We start from the raw sequence: 19766 nt of genomic DNA on the forward strand, positions 1-19766 counted from the left end.
GTACACAGAGAGCTGAAAGTAATTTCATAGCTTTTCATAATAGTTTTAGTGCACTTGTGTTCTGACTGAAACCCATCACATGAGATCAGGTGTTTGTTGAATTAAAGAACATAAAATAAATATAGAAACTGTGTGTCTTTTACCCACTTAGATTCTCAGGGATAGGTACATTTGTAGAGTATATCACCTATTGAAAACATAGAACTTGACGTTAACAGGAACTTAGAAACCAGAACCTCAGATGGAAGGATGTCATCTAGCCTCTCCTGGTAAATATAGATATAGTCTCTGTAAATCTAGTAAGTTCGTGTAGTTTCCCTGACTTTTATCAAGTAAGTGGAAATAATAGCATTGATGCAGAGGTTTCTTGTGAGGTTAAATGAGATCACTGTGAATGAATAAATAAATTGTGGTATATATTCACAATTGAGTTTTGTGCAGCCATAAAGAAGAATGAAATTATGTTGTTTTAGGAAAATGGGTGGAACTGGAAAGCATCATGTTAAGCAAAACAAGCCATTCTTAGATTATAATACCTAAAGTGTTTTGTCAGATTTTTTGTCACTATCACCAAAAGACATGACAAGAACAATCGTAGAGGAGGAAAAGCTTATTTGGGGCTCACAGCTTCAGAGGCCAACTTCATTCCAGGAGCTTGACCTAAGGCAGTCCATTGAGGTGAAAGGAAAGCAGCTCAGGACGTGGCAACAGGAAGCAGAGCAAGAAAATCCACTCACCAAAGACAAAATACGTACCCCAAAGCCATGTCCCCTGTGCCTATCTCCTCCAGCCACACCTGCCTGCAGTTACCACCCAGTTCATATCCATGGATTAATGCACTGATTAGGTTAAAGCTCTCCCAACCCAATCATTTCTAAACTCTCTTTCATTATCTCACACATGAGATTTGGGAGTACACCTACTATCTAAACCATAACAATAAGTGCCATATATTTCCTCTCATATCCAGAAGCTAGAGGGAAAAGCACTCAGGGAAAGGATCATGAAAATAGAAGATAGACCAGTGGAGTAAAGGCAGGGAATGGGGCGTGGGGCAAGAGGTAGTACTGGGAAGCCAAATTTATCAAGATCTATACATGTGTGAATAGGCCACAATGAAACCTACTCTTCTGTATAATTAATATGTGCTAATAAAATAAAACCTTTATGGTAAAACCATAAAAAATTAGATTTTTTTAATTAAAAAATTTTTAAAATTAGGTGGTAGTGATATGCACAATAAGAACACATTAACTATTAGCCAGTCCTGAGATCACAGTATTTATTTGTTGAGGGAGTAAAACAGTCCTTACCAACCACTGTTGCCCTCCCCACCTCCATGGGTCCATTTCATTCTCAGTAGCTGAGCTGGGGCCTGGGCACAAAAAAGATGGTGAGGGATGAAACACTGCCCTAAGACTCTCTTCAAGAAGGGCTCCAGGGATGGGTTTGGGTCGTTGTTCAAAGATTCAGGGTGGATGGTGGGAGTTGTGGACTCTCTAGAGGGAGGAAGATGGTCTGATTGGCTCAATTCTCTCTCAGTTCTCTTCCAAAGATATGGAGGTGTGGGTTTCAGGTCTCTCTCTTCAGCCCTTGCAGCCTTCCAGATGACATTGTGTTCTCTCCTAGAGGTCATCCTGAGAAAGTCCCCTGTCCAGGAGCACCAAGGAAAGGGGCATCCACTTACTAAAACACAAAGTCCATTGGTCCCCTCCCTTTCCTCAGCACAGGGAATCCTATCAGAGCAGAGGAAGCACCTTACCCAAAGGGTGCGGGTCAGCATGCAGACGGGGCTTCCTGATAGGCTGAGCTACCCATCATTCTCTTGAGAATCCAAGAAAAGTGGGTAGAAAGAGACATCAAGTTAGCAACAGGAAGAGAAGCTAAATGAAATGGAGAAGTTGGGTAAGGCAACCACAATGGGCCTTGAGCAACCAAAATTAGGAGGCCATGAGGAAATGGATTTATGGTGTTTGGAAAACAGAAAAGGCAGCAGTTGCACCAAAAGACTGGTCAGGAGGGAACCTGTGCATGTCCATTCTTGAGCTGCCCCATGCCTGGCCAGCACTGTTAGCAGGGCCAGGACTTCTCACCATTTCCTTTGTTTCTGGACAAACCTTAAGGGAGTTTATTGTTTACCTCCAAAAGCCTGAACAGATCTTGGACATTGGTCAAAGCTTGGATGCAGAAGTCTGAAGAAATATTCTCCAAAAAGTTTCATTTTAGATATTTGCAAGAAGTTTTTAAAGCTGTGAGAATACATTAGAAGAAGCAAACGTTGAAATGATATAGGTGGTAATCAACAGATGCTGACTGCCCCCAGTAATGAACAACATTTTATACACACACACACACACACACACACACACACACACACACACACACACTCCATCCTAGGTTCAGCTGCCAATATCTCAAAAACTAGAGGTCTACCAAATGTGGGGCTCTTTTGTAAGGACTTCCTCTCCCTGGTGGTAGAGGTGGACCTGGCTTAAGGCTGAATCTTGGTACAGGCTTCTCTTGGGTCCCCGTTAATACATAAATAAGAGTCTCGATTGCTGCCACCTTGGGCTTCAGTGGTTCTGCTGCATCCCTTCTCTTGCCCCTATCTTCCAGAAGTACTTACCCCTGCTGCAGATTCATAACCCACCTCCAGCCACAAGCCTGACCAGATGCCCACCAGACCCTGTTACTTCCCTTAATCACTCTGGACTTAACTAAACTGTTCACCCACTTTTCTCTGGGTTCTAAGTCTGAAATACTTACCAAGACTAACCTCATTTTGCCTCCCACTCCTATTTACCTCCACCATCAGGAGCAATCAAACCAGATTAGTAGAGAGGTTAACAGAAAGCATGGTGACTTAGCCTGCACCAGCATGGATTTTCACATGATGACCCACACAGGGGAGGACAGCCCACAAGCATCCATGTGAGGAATCATCTTTGTTTCTCTTTCTGTCCTAGTGACCAGAAGAACAAGCCCTAGGAATAGATCTGTGGTTCAGAGGACAGACCAGCCCTCTCCACTTATGAGCCATTGGAGCAAAGGGTCTAGTCTCATGAGTGGTGAGGTTCTGGCATGGCAGGGGCAGCTTTGTATGAAATTCAGGGATGAAGTTTTAAAGGATAATGAGACTAGTCTTAACCAAAATGAGATTGTCTTAGAAACTGGTATTGACTGACAAGCTACAGATTTAGACTGTGCATTATTAGCAAAGGTAAGAATTAATAATAATAATATAGTACATAATAATATATAATAATAATAAGCAGGAAATCTGACAGTTTGAAGAGCATGGTTGGTAGCAATTAGTGGAAACCACAGTCATTTATCCCTCCATGAGCAGATAATAATCAAATGAGGTACACTGTATTCATTACCAAAAATCCCAGCTTCTGATGTCAAAAAGATACCCAGGAATAATAGTCAGTGGAAAAACTAGGATCATGGACAGAAAAGGGAAGTGCAGCCCAGCCCAAGCCAGGGATCCAAGATTGGATTTGTTCTCTTTGTGTCAGTATATGACAGTAAAATGTGCAATGTACGTGGTATGTTAAAATTGGCAAATTGCATATAGTGGCAATAAGAGAAGCTAATATCTCAGAGAATACAAGAAAAAAATGAAAATCTACAATATTTGAGTACGTTTAAGTACTGAGTTTAGTTGCAGACAATATGGTCCCATGACATTTTAAAATGTATCTTTTTAGCATCGTCCTCTAATGTGGCCCACTGTAATATCACCCATTTACAGTATCAAGTAGAGTGATCTAACATGTGCCCAAAGCACCAAGATTTTGGTCTTAAATACAGTTCCCCAGTAAAAGAAAGCAGGAGTCCTTAGGAAGTATCTGCTTTTATAGCCCAAAGCAAGGATAATTAAGATGAGCCTGGAACAACAAATATTTTTGGCCAGAAAGAATGCCTCCAAAACTATCCAAGGCAATCAATCTTAAGGGAAAAGGGAGCCAGTTTTAAGACAGTTTTAAGAGGCTCCCACTGAGTAAATTGTGACAATTTAAAAAAAAAAAAGCAATATTTCTTTGCAGAACCTATGAGGCATGCTAAAAAGAAAAAAAAAAGAAAGGCATGTACAAGTCTTTAATGATGTTTACAGTGTATTAACTATGTGCATACTATATTCAAGTTTTGGTCCACATCACAATTACATCAATGCAAATCAAGCTGCTAAAAAATTCATTGAAATCTTGGTAGGGGGTGAAAAATCTCATCAGCTCTACTCAAGCAACAAAAAAATTATAGGAAGTCTTAACTATAACAACAAAAAAAGAGACTTGGAACGTTCAATCACCCCCACAGAGACTCAGCCTAATCAACACCAACTCATAATGAATGATCCTGGGATCCTCACCTAATCCCTGTCCTAGACATTATAAGCCCCCTCAACTCATGGCAGTGAAGTGTAAAGTGGTCACCATGATGGGCTGAGAGAACATGTAACCCAGTGGGAAATCTTCTGCCGTATTGATCCATACTATGGTGCTGGCCAGGTTGTCTATAATAAGAATTCCGGGATCATTCCCGTTTGATATGTACTTCAGTTTTAAGATGTTTTAAATAATTAAGAGAATCAGTTGTATTTCTTGTCATACTTTTTTATAAGAGTTGCTACAAGGTTAGGACGATTTTACTCAATAGATTGAAAGCTATAAGAGATCTGGGTGGTCTTTATGGAATTTGATTCAGTAGACTGAGTCAAGCACATGGCCCTTCCTAATGTAGATGTGCCTCATCTGATCCATCAAAGGTTTAAATAGAAGAAATGGCAATATAAGAAAGAATTTCTCTCTCTCACTTTCCCTCCCTCCTTCCATATCTTAAAATGGGGACAGAGGGCTGGAGACGCATTCAGTGGTTGAGCACTTGTCTGTGCCATCCCCAACACTGTAACCAGCAAAACCTGGCACATCTGACTCTTGTCTCTGGACTCAGACTTTGATCCAAACCTACCCAATTGGCTCTCCTGCTTCTCCGGGCTTCTGATTAGACTAGAAATATGTATCATAGGCTCTCTTGGGTTCTCATCTTGCTGATAGCAGATCTTGAGACTTTTCAGTCTCCATAACTGTATGAGTCAGGTCCTTTCTCTTTAAACACACACACACACACACACACACACACACACACACACACACACTCGTTGTATTGTTTCTTTTTCTCTAGAGAACTCTGATGAATGTAGGGTTTCTTGGATTTAAGAAAATCAACTGAACTCAATTTGAAAGTGTGGTTTGAAATGTCTACAGAAATCTGACTAATTAAATAGAGAAATTGTGTAATATAAATAAGGAATCTGTGAAGTCAATGAGCTAACTGAAAGTTAATGAAAGAAGAAAAGAAAGTCTTATTTTTATACAAAACGTTCTGGCCTTATTAATAAGATAATATTTTGTAAATCAAGATTTTTAGGCTTAAGAGACATAAGATATTCAAACTTACTAATCTAATCGATTGAATAGTAATTAAAACATTAGTAATACTTATTACTTTCATGCCCCCCAAAACCCCCCGGGACTGGGGTTGTAGCTCAGTGGTAGATCACTTGCCTAGCCTGTGCAAGGCACTGGGTTTGATTCTCAGCAGCGCATATAAATAAATTAAAAATCCAACAACAACTAAAAAAATTTTTAAAAAAAACAAAATTTGTTTGGAAACTGTCATCTACCATTTCCTAGAAACTTGTTTTGCATTTATTTCCTATCCATCCCCCTAATCTGGTCTCAATCACTCACACCTTTGCAGTCCCCACAAGGTCACTTCCCTGTGAACTTTCAAATGCTTGGTCCATCATCAGAAAATGCCCTCCCCCTCCCCTCTTCCACTCTCCCCTCCTCCACTTGCCCCTAGTCTCTCCCTTCCCTTTCCCTTCTCTTCCCTTGGAAATCAGGTAGAATAAGTGTCCTCTCCTCTTGCCACAGCCATTTTCTCCTTCACAGACCCCAGCTCCTTTGAAGTGCATGCTATCAGACTTTTCCATACATGGCCCATTCTTGCTGCTATTATGTGCCTACCTCCTGGTCACTTCCTTTCATTCTTGAGGGTTTTTTTTTTTTTTTAAGCACCTGGGCCACTATATTCTTTACCACTCCCCCTTCGACCATTCTTGCCAACCACAACTTCCTCAGAGACAATCCACCCAACATCCTGGCCACCTGTTACAGAGCCTGCTGTTCTGATTGTCCCTGAAATTATGGAGTGACAACACAGAGAAGTCATGCCATCACTGTCTCTGCTAATTATCTAGTCCTGGGAGAGGCAGGATTAGCAAGGTCCCCCAAATGTTAAATAGAGGGGGAAACATAATTAACATGCCTCCTCAACTCCTAGCAATCTCTTCCTCCTCCCCACCTCGGCCATCTGCTTTCACAGTCACAGTCTTAACTCTGTCACCACCAACATGCTAGGGATGTAACTCAGTGGTAAAGCACTTATCTAGCATGTATGAAGCCCTGGGTTTAATCCCCAGTACACAGACACACATATACCACCCTCTTATCACCTCCTTTTTACACTTCTACCTGGAGTGTCCCTGTTCCAACAATCCTTACATCTCACTGGGTCTATGATCTTGCCACATCTTCCTTCTGCAAAGTGCTAAAAAACACTACTGGGCATGCCACTTTTAAGTGTTAAGTAGATAAACTACCCCGGGGCCCTCACTATGTTCCTCATTAGCTTAAAGTTCAAGGTTCAGGCAATCACTTCTCACCAACATTGCCCCTTTCTTTCCACTTAGTAATTGACTGGCAAATCCTAGCTCTGATTAAACTCTACTAACCATCACCCATCCCTGTATTTGAGTACCCAAACACTATTGGAGAAAATCACACAACACTAAATAGGCTCACAACGTGTTTTTGACTCAGATCTCAAATGAGCACTCAAGGCTGTACAACAATCATTACATTTTCCTGGTGGCTTCTCCCTCTTCTTAAAGCACAATTTTTCTCTTTTTCCAGGTTGGGATGGAACCCAGGGCCTTGTGCATGCTAGGCAATCTCTCTGCCACTGAGTTACATCCCCAGGCCTCTTTCTCCCTCTTCAAATGAAAATTTTACATCTTTACATCTGCTCTCTTCAAACCTCAGGTCTGTCTGAGAATCTGTCCCCTCAACCCAAGGTCACTGCTCCTCCCTCATTTCTTGTTCTCTCCCATACTCAGGAAAAGATCAGGCTGAGAGGAAACCACCTCTCCCCTCCTGGAACAAGGGGCCCAGTGTCCACAGGATAAGCACCCCACCTTGCCCCCTTGACCACCAGCAATTCCCACAGCCTTCCCAATCTCGGGTGCAATGGTACCTTCCTGAGGAGAAGCATTCATTCCCTCCCTCCTTTGTGGTCCTATCAGAGGAAAGGGACAAGGGCTCTTTGCTCTCATGAATTTGCTTGTCTGCTTTATTGACCAGGAAATAGCTAAGGGCTGTGTCTGATTTTTATCTGTCTTTCACTCCCATCACTTGGCACAGGATTGGAGTTGAATGAATAAATGAAATAGAATCTGAGAAATCCACAAAAAGGCCACGGAGGCATTGTCAGAGATAGTTGGAGTCCCAGGCACAAGATGAACATGAGGACACACTCTTACTGAGAAGCCCAGCCTCAAGCAAAACATTCACCTGTCCCCTGGGGCTCTGCTCCTCTTTCCTGAAAAGTAACTTTCCCAGGTGCTTCAGAAGAATGAGTGATAAGTATTCTATCTGATCTGTAGTATGGTTAGCCAACCTACTTTTCTTTATGGGGGATGGAACTCAGAGGCACTTGACCACTGAGCCACATTCCCCAGCCCTGTTTTGTATTTTATAGAGAGACAGGGTCTCACTGAGTTGCTTAGCGCCTGGCTTTTGCTGAGGTTGGCTTTGAACTCGAGATCTTCCTGCCTCAGCCTCCTGAGCCGCTGGGATTATAGGCCTGTGCTATGGGGCCCAGCCCAACCTACTTTTTAAACATATGCATTGGTTATTGAAATAAAATTCATATAATGTAAAATTTATCATTTTAACCATTTTAAAGTATACAAATTTAAATTTTAGTATGTTCACAGTGTTGTGCAATCATCACTACAAATTAATACCGAAATATGCTGGGGGTGTAGCTCAGGGGCAGAGCACATGCCTAGCATGAATAGCACATAGTTAGCTATTATGCAAACAATGCTTGGCATTATACAAACATTAACTTATTTTATCCCTCTCAATGACAATAGAAAGTAGGTAGTACTCTCATCCCCATTTTACAGATGAGAACACCAGGCCCAGAGAGGGAATTTGCCAAGTCTCACAAGGCTAGTAGGGATGGAGTTGGGATTTAACCATTTTTAATTGGCTTCAGCATCAGGTTTTTCATCATTGCCAGATTTACATCCAGTCTTGAAGCACTGTGTGATAGGGTGCTTTTCTAGGTCAAGATAGAAGGGACAATTCCAGGTCAAATCTTCCTGTTCAAGGACAAGTGACTTGAAATGCTCCTCCTCCTAGATATATAAAATGGCAGTGTCTTAGCAGCTATTTTTCTAGGATTAGGGTGGAACAGGGTCCTTGAGACAGATATTATCTTCACTTTAAAGAGGAAGAAACTGAGGTTCAGAAAGGTGACAAACTTTACAGGTTTTTCCCTGGGCCACAGTGACCCTAAGCACTGATTCTGGGCTGAGAGTCTGGACTAGGTCTGGCTGGCAGTCACAAGGAGTCCAGTGTCTCCCCTAGAGTCATCAGGATACTCTCTGCCTGGCCAGCCTATGATTCCCTAAGAGGCTGCTGGGCCACTTGTGAAACCGGAAATAATGACTTCAAAATGCTCAGGGTTATAGGGTCAGCTGGGACTGCTTGGTATGGTCTGCTTGGTTGCCTGATCTGGTTAACCGCTACCACTTGTCCTTTGGTGGGAGGGAAACTGCAGAGAGAGTTTGCATTGGTGGTTTGGAGTTTCACAGCCCATAAATTGCTAATCTTCCGAAGTCCAACCCCAAAGCTCATAAGCCTCCAGGTCTCCTAACATCTTCACCTTTCTGCCCAGGAGGTGAACACTCTTTCCCTTCTTCCTCAGAGGCTGGAATGGAAGTGAAAGTTTGACATATTGGAAGAGAATTGGCTAGCCCCATTGGAGAGAATTTTTATGAAGGCAAAGGAAGCAATGTAAAATACATAGAAATCAGTGTCTGATCGGGGTCCCAACCTTGCTCCAGTGCATACTAATTGCATATAAACTGGGTGCCCTGCTCAAGTTCTGTGCTCAGTTTCTTCATCTGAAAAGTAGGAATAATCTGTTTTAGGGATCCACAAATTATTTTTCAAAGCCTTTTAAAAATATTTTTAAATGGACACAATCCTTTCATTTTATTTATTTTTTATGGGGTGCTGAGGATCGAATCCAGTGCCTCACATGTGCTAGGCAAGTGCTCTACCTACCACTGAGCCCCAATCCCAGCCCTAAATTATTTCTTTAATGGACCCGATGGCACGTGTTAAATCCTATGAGCCTGGCTGTCTCTGTCCTAGCCACTCTGCCCTTCTACCAAGAAAGCAGCCACCGACGCATAAAGGAATGGCGTGGCTTTGTTCCCATAAAACTCTATTTATAAAATCAGGTGGTGAGCTGGATTTGACGTATCAGCAAACCGATCCCTGATCTACCTCCCACTGCTGTTGGGAAGAAGCGACTGACATGCTGTTTCTCTGCGGACTACACAATGTGGGAGCAGCTGGAAGGCACCCAACGCGGTAATGAAAATAAAGCTAGGAGCTCGAGAGCGCTTCGGGATGGGAATGCCCGGGGCTGACGGAGCTGACCATCAGGTAGGCATGGGCCGCAGAGGAGGCTCGCACGCCGTCCAGAGTTCAACCAGATGATCAAAGTACCAGCACCGCTCTTTCGGCAGCCAGCAGATCGCTCCAAAAAGTTCCAGCCGCCTTCTCCAGGAGTCCCTCTCCTAGCCCTTCGGCTGGTCCTCTCCCTCAGATTCCAGCCAGAAAGCCCGACGCCGAAACTGGGTCCCTCAAGTCCCCGCCCCCAAAGCCTGGACACGCCCTCTGGAGTCTCCGCCCCCAGAGCTCAGACCAGCGAGTGACGCACAAGGCCCCGCCCTCTGGAGTCCCCGCCCCCAAAGTCCGGACCAACGAGCAACTCACCGGGCCCCACCCTCTGAAAACTCCGCCCCCAAAGCCCGGACCGGCGTGCTTTGCGGTCGCCCCCGCAGGGCCCCGCGCACGTGTCGCCGCGTACTGGGCAGCCGCAGAGCAGGTGAGCGCGCCGAGCCATGCGGAAGGTACCTGGACTCGCGGGCCGAGCTTTCGTCCCTAGCTTCCCTGCTGCAGGGTGTTCTGGGGCCTAGGGTGGAAGCATAGCAGAGCCCCTGTGCGAAGGTCCTGCCGCCCCTCCTCGCCCAGCCGCCCGCGGGGGAGGCCCCAGAACCTGCCTTGGCGCCGGCAGCCCTGAGTGCGTTAGAGCTTCGTCCAGGATCCTTCCTTTCTTAGCCTAAGTTTCCTCTTTGGAAAGAAAGGCCCAAATGAGATGACGTTAGTATGATTTCCTTATTAAAACAGGCTAAGCAGTACCCCGCGTTCTCGTTTGCTGAACGTCATTGCTAATTAAACATTTTTCACAGACAGGAAAATAGTAAGCTTCAACCAAAGTTATATAATTGTGATTATTAGGTGACATGCCCAGATGAAATGATAAGGTATTTGGAATGTTTCAAAATAAACCAGTCAGGGATGTGGGGTAGGAATAAATGAAACAGTATTGGCTGAGTTGATAATGATTGAATTTGATATATTATTGTCTCTACCTTTGTTTATGTTTATGATTTAGCATAACAGGTTTTCTAAAATGAGTACATTGCTGTGGTGCCTGACAGCCCATGCTCAAATATTGTGCCTGAATTAACTGTTAGGGCTAACAACAGTACTGGGTGGCCTAACTGGGAGAAATTTATTTTCTCACAGTTCTGGAGGCTAGAAGTCCAAGACCAAGGTTTGATCAGGTTTGGTTTAGCCTTGACTTGCAGATGATCTCCCTGTGTCTTTGTGATATTCCCTCTGTACATGTATTTTTCTTTTCCTTTTTTTTAATATTTATTTTTTAGTTTTAGGTGGACACAGTGTCTTTATTTTTTTTATTTTTTAATTTTATGTGGTGTTGAGGATGGAACCCAGCGCCCTGCGCATGCCAGGCAAGCACGTTACTGCTTGAGCCATGTCCCCAGCCCCTATACATGTGTTTTTCTAATCTCACTTTTATGAAGATACCAGTCTGATAGGATTAGAGTCCATCACAATCTCATTTTCCTTTCCTTTGTATGACCCTATCTTCAAATAGAGTCATATTCTGGTGTACTAAGAGGCCATGATTCAGTCCATAACCCTATACTAGCCTGGGATTTTGACCAGTCTTCTTAACCTAGCCATGCATCAATTCTCACAAATTTAAAATAGGGGCAATCATAGCATAAGTCTTGGGGTTATGAAGATTCAGTTGTATGTCATACAGTCAACTTTTTTTTTTTTTTTTTTTTTTTAGTTTTAGGTGGACACAATATTTTTATGTGGTGCTAAGTGCCTTACGCATGCTAGATAAGTGCACTACCATTTGAGCCACATCCCCAGCCCATACAGTTAGCTTTTTTATTAGAGGGTTCACCTCTAGGGATTCAACCAATCACAGATTTAAATATTTGGAAACAAATTTTTTCATCTGCATTGAACATGTATTGCTTATTCCCTAAGCAATACAGTATAACAACTATATACATGATATTTGCATTACATTGGGTGTTAAAAGTAATTAGAGATTATTAAAATATGTAAGAGGATGTGCATAGGCTATATGCAAATACTAAGCCATTTTATACAGAGAAGAACATTCAGAAATTTTGTTATCTGGGGGTACTGGAACCAGTCCCCTGTGGTTTCAGAGGAATAATTCTCTGTGTATATATGTTTAAATATCTCTTAAGTTTATTAGTAGTACAGGTATATTTTCCTAATATAGCCAGCCCTAATATAGCCAGCCCTGTGGGTTCTGCATCCATGAATTCAACTAATAATCAAAAATATATTTTAACTGTATCTGTACTGACCATGCAAACTTTTTTCTTGCCATTATTCTCTAAACAATATAACAGCTATACACATAGCAATTACATTGTGTTAGTTATTATAAGTAATCTAGAGATGATTTAAAATATTCAGAAGGATGTACATATGTTATATATATATATAAAAATACTATATCAACTTATATAAAGAACTTAAGCATCCTTGGATTTTTATATCTGCAGGGTGGGTCAGAGGTCCTAGAATCAACCTAGGGACAGCTGTATATGTAAAGCTGTTACAACTGTGCCTAGCATAAAGTACCCAATAAATTGATCATATGATTCATTTACAAATTAATGATAATAAGGCTTCACAATGAAATGAATGGTGGGTGGAATGAGGTAGTTGGGTACTTAGTACTGTACATGGCTATAAGAATAAAAATAAGAATTATAGCTGTTTTCTCAAGGGATGTCTGCTACTAAGCCAAACACTGATTGTTTTATGTATGTTCATTTATTTATTCATTGCAACCACCTTTGAGGTGGGCCACTGTCGCATGCCTATTTGGCAAGTAGAGAAATGATTCTTTGAACCCATTTGGTCTGCCTGTAGAGCCAGCCCATGCTTTAAACCTCAATGCAGAATTGCCTCATTAAAGAAGGATATTGCTCTTGTTCTCTTTTTCTTAGCCAGTTTGTCAGCAGTGGGAGCACTCATGGCTGGTCCCCTGTGGCGGGTCTCAGCCTTCATACAGAGACACAGGACAGCCCTTTTAGTGGGTTCCTGCACAGGCCTGTTTGGAGCTCAAATCTCGTACCACCTCTTCCCGGATCCCGTGGTCCAGTGGCTTTACCAGTACTGGCCCCAGGGCCAACCGGCCCCACTCTCCTCAGAACTACAAAGCCTCTTCCAAGAGGTCCTGCAGGATATGGGCGTCCCTTCTGGCCACTGCTACAAGCCCTTCACCACCTTTACCTTCCAGCCTGTGAGTGCCGGCTTCCCAAGACTCCCTGCCGGGGCTGTCATAGGCATCCCTGCCAGCTTCCTTGGTGGCCCAGTAACCAACACTGATCATCCTGTGGTCGTACATGGGCAAAGAGTAGACTGGCAGACCCCAGCAGGCACCCGTCTAAGAGATGCCCTGACCCTCTCCCGTGACGCCCAGAAGTTTGCCTTGGCCAGAGAGGTGGTATACCTGGAGACTAGTGCAGCTGCCCTGCAGGCCCTGCCAGCCCCAGCTTGCCTGGCAGGAACCTGGGCACTGAGTGTGGGTGCCAAGCATGCACTAGGACTCTATGGAGGCCCCATGAACATACGAGCTGCCTTCAACTTGGTGGCAGCAGTGGCAGGCTTCGTGGCCTATGCCTTCTCCGCAGACTCTCTTACTCATGCCCTGGAAGGTTGGCTGGACCGCCGCACCGCCTCCCTGTCTACAGCCTACGCCCGAGGTGGAGTGGAATTCTATGAGAAGGTTCTGTCAGGCAACCTGGCCCTGCGCAGTCTCTTGGGCAGACGCGGGGAGAAGCTGTATACACCCAGTGGGAACATTGTCCCCAGACACTGGTTCCGCATCAAGCATTTACCCTACACAACCCGCCTGGACTCTGTACTGCAGATATGGAGGGTAGCACCCAACCCAGGCCGCTCCTGAGGTGCTCATCACCAGGACAGTTCCAATTCATGCAAATACCACTCTGGCATTGTCTGGGGGAATCCCTTGGGACCTCTGGACCCACACACCACAGTCAGAAAAATTATAGGCTTTGGAGTTAAATATCCTAGATTCTGTCTTCTCCTACCACTTATGAACTCAGGGACCTTGGGCAAGCCCCCTTTATGAATCTGAGCCTTAGTTTTCTCAACTATAATGTGGAGAGGATATAAACTACCTCACAGGATTATAGAGTTATGTGAAATCATGAATAAGAGGACCTGGCAGAAAGAGTACCATGAATAAACAGAATATTGCTCCTCCTTTATCTTTGAATTCCGTTGGTTGTAGGAGTCAGGCCACATCTTCCCAACTAGAGGTGCTGGTAATAGTCAACCCTTTCCTACAGTGAAGAACCCTCCTCTGTCTGCCCAGTGGTCAAATTCTAGTCTTTCTCCATTGAGGTAGAGGTTAAAAGATTTAAAAGGCTAGGGGCTGAAGTTGTGGCTCAGTGGCCGAATACTTGCCTCGCATGTCTGAGGCACTGGGTTCTCAACACCACATATAAATAAATAAATAAATAAATAAATAAATAAAGGTCCATCAAGAACTAAACATATATATATTTTTTTAAAAAAAGATTTAAGAGGCTAAAATGTGAATTTGGTGGGGCTTTTAGAGTGGTGTGCCAATAAAGTCCTATGGATGCAAATGGTACACCCAGAGAAGGGAAACCAGGGAAGTGATGGGGCACCAGGAAAGGCACCTGACCAGAAGAGGAAGGGAGGTGTTCCTGGAACACAGCAGAAGCTCTGCCTAAAGATGGAGGAAAGAACAAACCATTGCAAATCTGAGGCTCTGCTGGGGAGTTCAAAGCAGTCAGCCTCCTGGGGTACAGAGCATGATCAGGGCTTGGAGAGCAGAGGGCGTTAAGTGGTGCAGCTTTGCTTGGTGAGGACACTGGGGACAACAGAGGGTGGAGGTAGGCAGTGAACCAGGCACATGTCATAGGATCCATGGGGACTGTATCCTTGTTCCCCATGAGCCCTCTGGTGGTACAGAAAGCAGCCCCTCGGCTTTGATCTTTGGACAAGAGACCTCCATCCAACAGGGCAAAGTGAGGAGAGCTAAAACCAGGACTAATTTGGCCATTCATGTCATCCTTACATTGGAAATAATGTTTTTTCTGGAAGAGTTTTGAAGAATTCAGACATGGTGCCAGTAAAATTCAGGACAAAGGGATTAGGTCACACCCAGGGAAGGCACTGGTGGTGGCAGACAGTTCCTGGCAGGAGACCTTGCGAGAAGAGTAAGCAGGGTAAGTCATGGTATACCTTCCTGCTAGGATTTCAGTGTGGTCTAGAGCTCAGTGTGCTGTGCCAACCTACAAGTCCCTCCACCAGACCTGGGCTGGCTGAGAACAGGGGACCCCTGCTCATCTCACAGATCCCTAGCACCTAGGACAACATAAGGCATGGGCTTGATAAGTACATAGACAGATAGATGAGGTACAACTGGTGAATAAGAGTCCACCCTGGCAGATAGCACTTCACAGGGCTCCTTGGGATGTCACCTAGCCATAGCTGCTGCTGACATCAAGGACCATCATGCCAAGGGGGTCAAATATGGAGTCTGAATTTGATGGACTCCACCTTCTCGCCACTCCCTGCCCCCACCCATCTACTTTTAATGTTGGCATGAGCCCAGATGGCAGCATCAGGCCTTCATGCTGATCTGCCTAAGTGCTATGATTTGTCCGCCAATGGTTGATATGGTAGAAGTTGCCCTGTACAGCAGTGTTAAGAAGTAGAACCTTTAATAGGTGGGACCTAGTAAGGGATAATTAGGTCACTGGGGGCATTGCCCTCAGTAAGGATGAATTACTGATCTCTGGAAGTGAACTCTGGTGAGAGCAAGCTGTAGTTTAAAAATAATAATAAAACTGGCCACTCCACCCACACTTCCTGTCTGGTTATGGGATCTTTCCTTCTTGAGTGCACTCCCACCATTAGGATGCCATCTGCCATGAGCTCCTCACCAGAGGTGAAGAGAAGTTGGTCCCATGTTCTTGGACTTCCACAATATGAGCCAAATAAACCTGTTTTCTTTATAAATTACCCAGTTTCAAGTATTTTGTTACAACAACAGAAGATAAACTAATATAGGAAGGTAGCCCCAGTATGGGGGAGAGTAAACCCCAGAACTGTTGCTTACTCTTTCCCTCCATTCCCAAGTCGGTCTTTGTCCCCACTCATTGTTCTTCCTAGTCCCCACACATGCTTAATGTGCCACTTCCAAAACCTAGGCTCCCAGAGGCTTCACCATGTGTGGGTGTGTGGGTATGTTGTCCTTTCACCCCACAGCCACACACACATACTTCTCTAGCCACAGCCAAAATACAAAAAACAGAGTTCCAGAGTCATCCTGATCCTGGCTGGTCCCACTATCTCTGTCCCTTCTGGTGTCCACAGTGCAGGGCCCAACTTGAAGCTGAGCACACATGGAAGCCATTGCAGCACATGAAGCCTAGAAGGATATATAGTAGAAAACTGGTTCCCAAGCTGGGAATGTAGCTCAGTGGTAGGGAAACTGCCTAGCTGCCTAACATGCAAGAGCCCTGACTTCAGTTCCCAGAATGGCAAAAAATAATAAGATTGGAACCGGAGAGGCTGGGGCTGGGGCTATAGCTCAGTGGCAGAGCGCTTGCCTAGCATGCATGAGGCACAGGGTTCGATCCTCAGCACCACATAAAAATAAATAAAGTAAAGGCATCCTGTCCAGCTACAATACCAAAAAAAGGAAAAGAAAAGATTGGAGCTGGACATGGTAGCACACCCCTGTAATCCCAGCAGCTCAGTAGGCTAGGGCAGGAGGATCACAAGTTCAAAGTCAACCTCAGCAAAAGTGGGGCACTAAGCAACTTATTGAGACCCTGTCTCTAAATAAAATACAAAAAGGGCTAGGGATGTGGGTCAGTGGTTAAGTGACCCTGGTCCCATTACCAAAAACTAAAAAATAAAATAAATTGGTTCCCTAAATTTTAGTGCTTTTAAGTGGTACAAGTACTAGGGTGTTCAGGTCTTAAAATTACTTCCCAAAGGCTAGTAATTCCTTGAAAACAGAATCCCTCCCACTCCCCATCCCACTTCAGGAAACTTTGCTGCCTAATACAGCTCTACTTCATAGCTTTTCAAAGACCCAGTCAGGGCACTTCTTAGGTTGCTATGAATTAGCTCCTTTGGGAAATTACAAAGTTGCTGCCCATGTAATTTCTGAAAGATGGTTGCTTAGAGCAAAGGACCCAGGTGGCCCTATGGAAAGATTCCAGGCTGGGAGAGAGGGCATTTAAGTGGGAGGTGGTCTTTTACACATACTATACTAGTCATATTTTAACTCTAGAATGTCCATTATTAGGTTGTGGTAAGAATGACATGAGCAGACATTCTTGGTGACTTTCGTAGTCCGCAGCCCATGGCCACAGAGATCACTGGTCCTGCTGTTCTTGGCTACAGGCAGTCTTGCTGCCTTTGGTTCTAAACAATGCAATGCAGCAACACTGAGGGTTCTGTAGTTTGGGTCTGGAATGTTCCCCATAGACCCAAGTATTAAAGACTTTGTCCCCACTTTGATGCTACTTGATCCCCACCATGGTGGGAGGTAGGGCCTAGAGGGTGTGCCCTCAAAGGGATAGTGGGACCCAGCCTCTTTCCACTTTATCTTTTGTCCCCAGCTACTGAAGTGAGTGGTTTTATTCTACCATACACTTAGGCCCTGATGTGCTGCCTTACCACAGGCCGAAATGCAGCAGTAGGGGCAGGAGGATCACGAGTTCAAAGCCCACCTCAGCAAAAGGCAACCAACTGTGGACTGAAACCTCCCAAACTGAGCCCTGTGAGAACTTTTATCTTTATAAGTTTATTATCTTGGGTAGCAGACTAACAGGAAGGATATATCATTGCTATGATTAAGTTCACAAAAGTTTGTAATTTCCATCTTACAAGCTGATTACTGTCTTGGTTTTCATGTCTTAATGAAAAACAAGCAGCCATGTTGGAGAGACCCAAATGCCAAGAAACAATTGTAGGGTGGCCTTTGACCAATAGCCAGCTAAGAACTATGGACTTCATTCCAACAGTCCACAAGGAACTGAGACCTGGCAGCAACCATGTGAGCTTGAAAAAGAATCCTTCTGCAGTCCAGCTTTTAGGAGACCCTAGCCCTAGTCAACACTGCAGCCTGTAAGAGCCCCTGAGGCAGAGAACACAGCTAAGTTGTGCCTGGACCCTGACCCATAAGTGCAGCGAGGCAGTAATTTCATGTTGTGGTAAATCATCTTGTTTTTGGCAACTTGTTATACAGCAATAGTTAATTATGTTATTAGTGGATAAAATATTTTTAGAAAGCAGTGTGGCAAAACTTGATAAAATCATATGACTATATCTTTTAGCCCTGTAATGTCAAACCTAGAAATTTATCCTAGGGCAAAAACCCAACAGACATGAAATAGTATATGCCCAAAGATGTATGTAAGAGCATTAGCCATATTTTTAAATAGATATAATGGAAATGTGAACAGCAGTAATTTAGAAAATGGTGAATATTGTTCAGACACTGAAAAGGATAATTATAAAACCTATGGTAAGAACATGGGGAAATGTTAATTATAAATAGCAAATAATTTTTTAAAATATTTTTTAAAATATTACCTGCATGAAGATTATAGTAATGTAAACATTGTAACTTGGGAGGAAATTCACAAAATTAAAAGTAATCCTGTTATGGTGGATTTTTTTCCATGCTGGATATCAAACCCAGGGCCTCATGCATGCTAGGCTAGTGCTTTATCCCTGAGCTACATCCCTCTCTAGCCCTGTTAAGGTGGAATTTTGAAATGATTTTATTCACTAAAGTAGGAGGCAAATAAATGTGTATTTATGTGTATATATATTATATATACAATATAATGTATAAATATATGTGTGTGTATTTACATCGTGTGTGTATGTGTGTGTGTGTGTGTGTGTGTGTGTGTGTGTGTGTTAAGTGAAGTCCTACTCAGAGGAGCCTGGACCTATGCCTTATTTCTGCATCAAGGTGACAGATTCTGGCATCCCTGCCTTGGCCTGTGTTCTTGGGGTGTGGCCAATTTTCTGTCATTAACTATGGCAGCCATGAAAATGTGCTGCTCAGACCTGCTGCAGGAGGAGATTTGACCGACAGCCCCAGTTGTTGTTTCTCTAGATCTGCCACCATGTTAGCACAGAGACCAGGCCTCCGTGGGCTATTTTCAGCCAGTGACTGAGCATAGTGGCAGTACCACTACAGGTAACCTGTCAGTCTCCTACAGGTGGCTGCCACTCAAGGACTCCTTATTGGCCTGGACAAAACCTTTCTTAGAACTCTCTAAAGTCTGAGGCCCTTCTTCCCCACTTGTGGTCTAAAAGATCTCCCTACTTTCCTCATGCATGCTAGGAATGCATGGTGTTAGTTTGGGTCCAAACAGGAGACTGAAACCACATGCCAATCTGATCAGGAAGAGTTCTCTAGAAAGAATTATTGTTGCTAGGTGCAGTGGCACAGGCCTGTAATCCTCAGTGGCTTAGGAGGCTGAGGCAGGAGGTTTGAAAATTCAAAACCAGCCTCAGCAACTTAGCAAGGCCCTAAGCAACTTAGTGAGACCCTGTCTCAAAATAAAAAACAAAAAGGGCTGGGGATGTGACTTAGTGGTTCAGCTTCTGTGGATTCAATCTCTGGTACCAAAAAAAAAGAAAAAGAAAAAAAGAAAGAATTGTTGTTCAATAAGACATGATGAGGGACTAACTTCTAAGAAGTGTTCTCTTGAGAACTCTAAAGAGTTTATGAACAGTAGCTATAAGGAGCAGCTCCTTCTGTCCTGCCAGGGATGAGATCCAGATCTCACTGTGACCACCACTCACTGGTGCAAACAAGTTGCCAAGGTATGGCCCCAGCAGAACTTGCTAGAAATTTACCCTCTGAGATAATAGAGAACCCATCCACAGGAGATGAAGCAGTGCCTTGGAACTTGACATAAAGCC

General features: G+C 43.8%; 1 protein-coding gene across 5 annotated transcripts; it reads left to right on the forward strand.

The window, feature by feature from the left end:
• Positions 1-10153: 10153 nt before the first annotated feature.
• Tmem177 (transmembrane protein 177) lies at positions 10154-15827 on the forward strand. Of its 5 annotated transcripts, none has more exons than XM_005315914.5 (2): positions 10154-10260; positions 12749-15827. In XM_005315914.5, exon 2 carries the CDS (start codon positions 12775-12777, stop codon positions 13708-13710), a length of 936 nt encoding a protein of 311 aa, XP_005315971.1. In that variant the 5' UTR covers positions 10154-10260; positions 12749-12774; the 3' UTR covers positions 13711-15827. The 5 variants fall into 5 exon arrangements, with proteins under 5 accessions (XP_005315971.1, XP_021577718.1, XP_040150051.1 ...); XM_021722043.3 differs by having other exon boundaries at positions 10160-10260; positions 12753-15827; XM_040294117.2 differs by having other exon boundaries at positions 10178-10535.
• The last annotated feature ends 3939 nt before the right edge of the window (positions 15828-19766 follow it).

The sequence above is a fragment of the Ictidomys tridecemlineatus genome, chromosome 7, assembly GCF_052094955.1.
Source record: "Ictidomys tridecemlineatus isolate mIctTri1 chromosome 7, mIctTri1.hap1, whole genome shotgun sequence".
Lineage (NCBI taxonomy): Eukaryota > Metazoa > Chordata > Mammalia > Rodentia > Sciuridae > Ictidomys > Ictidomys tridecemlineatus.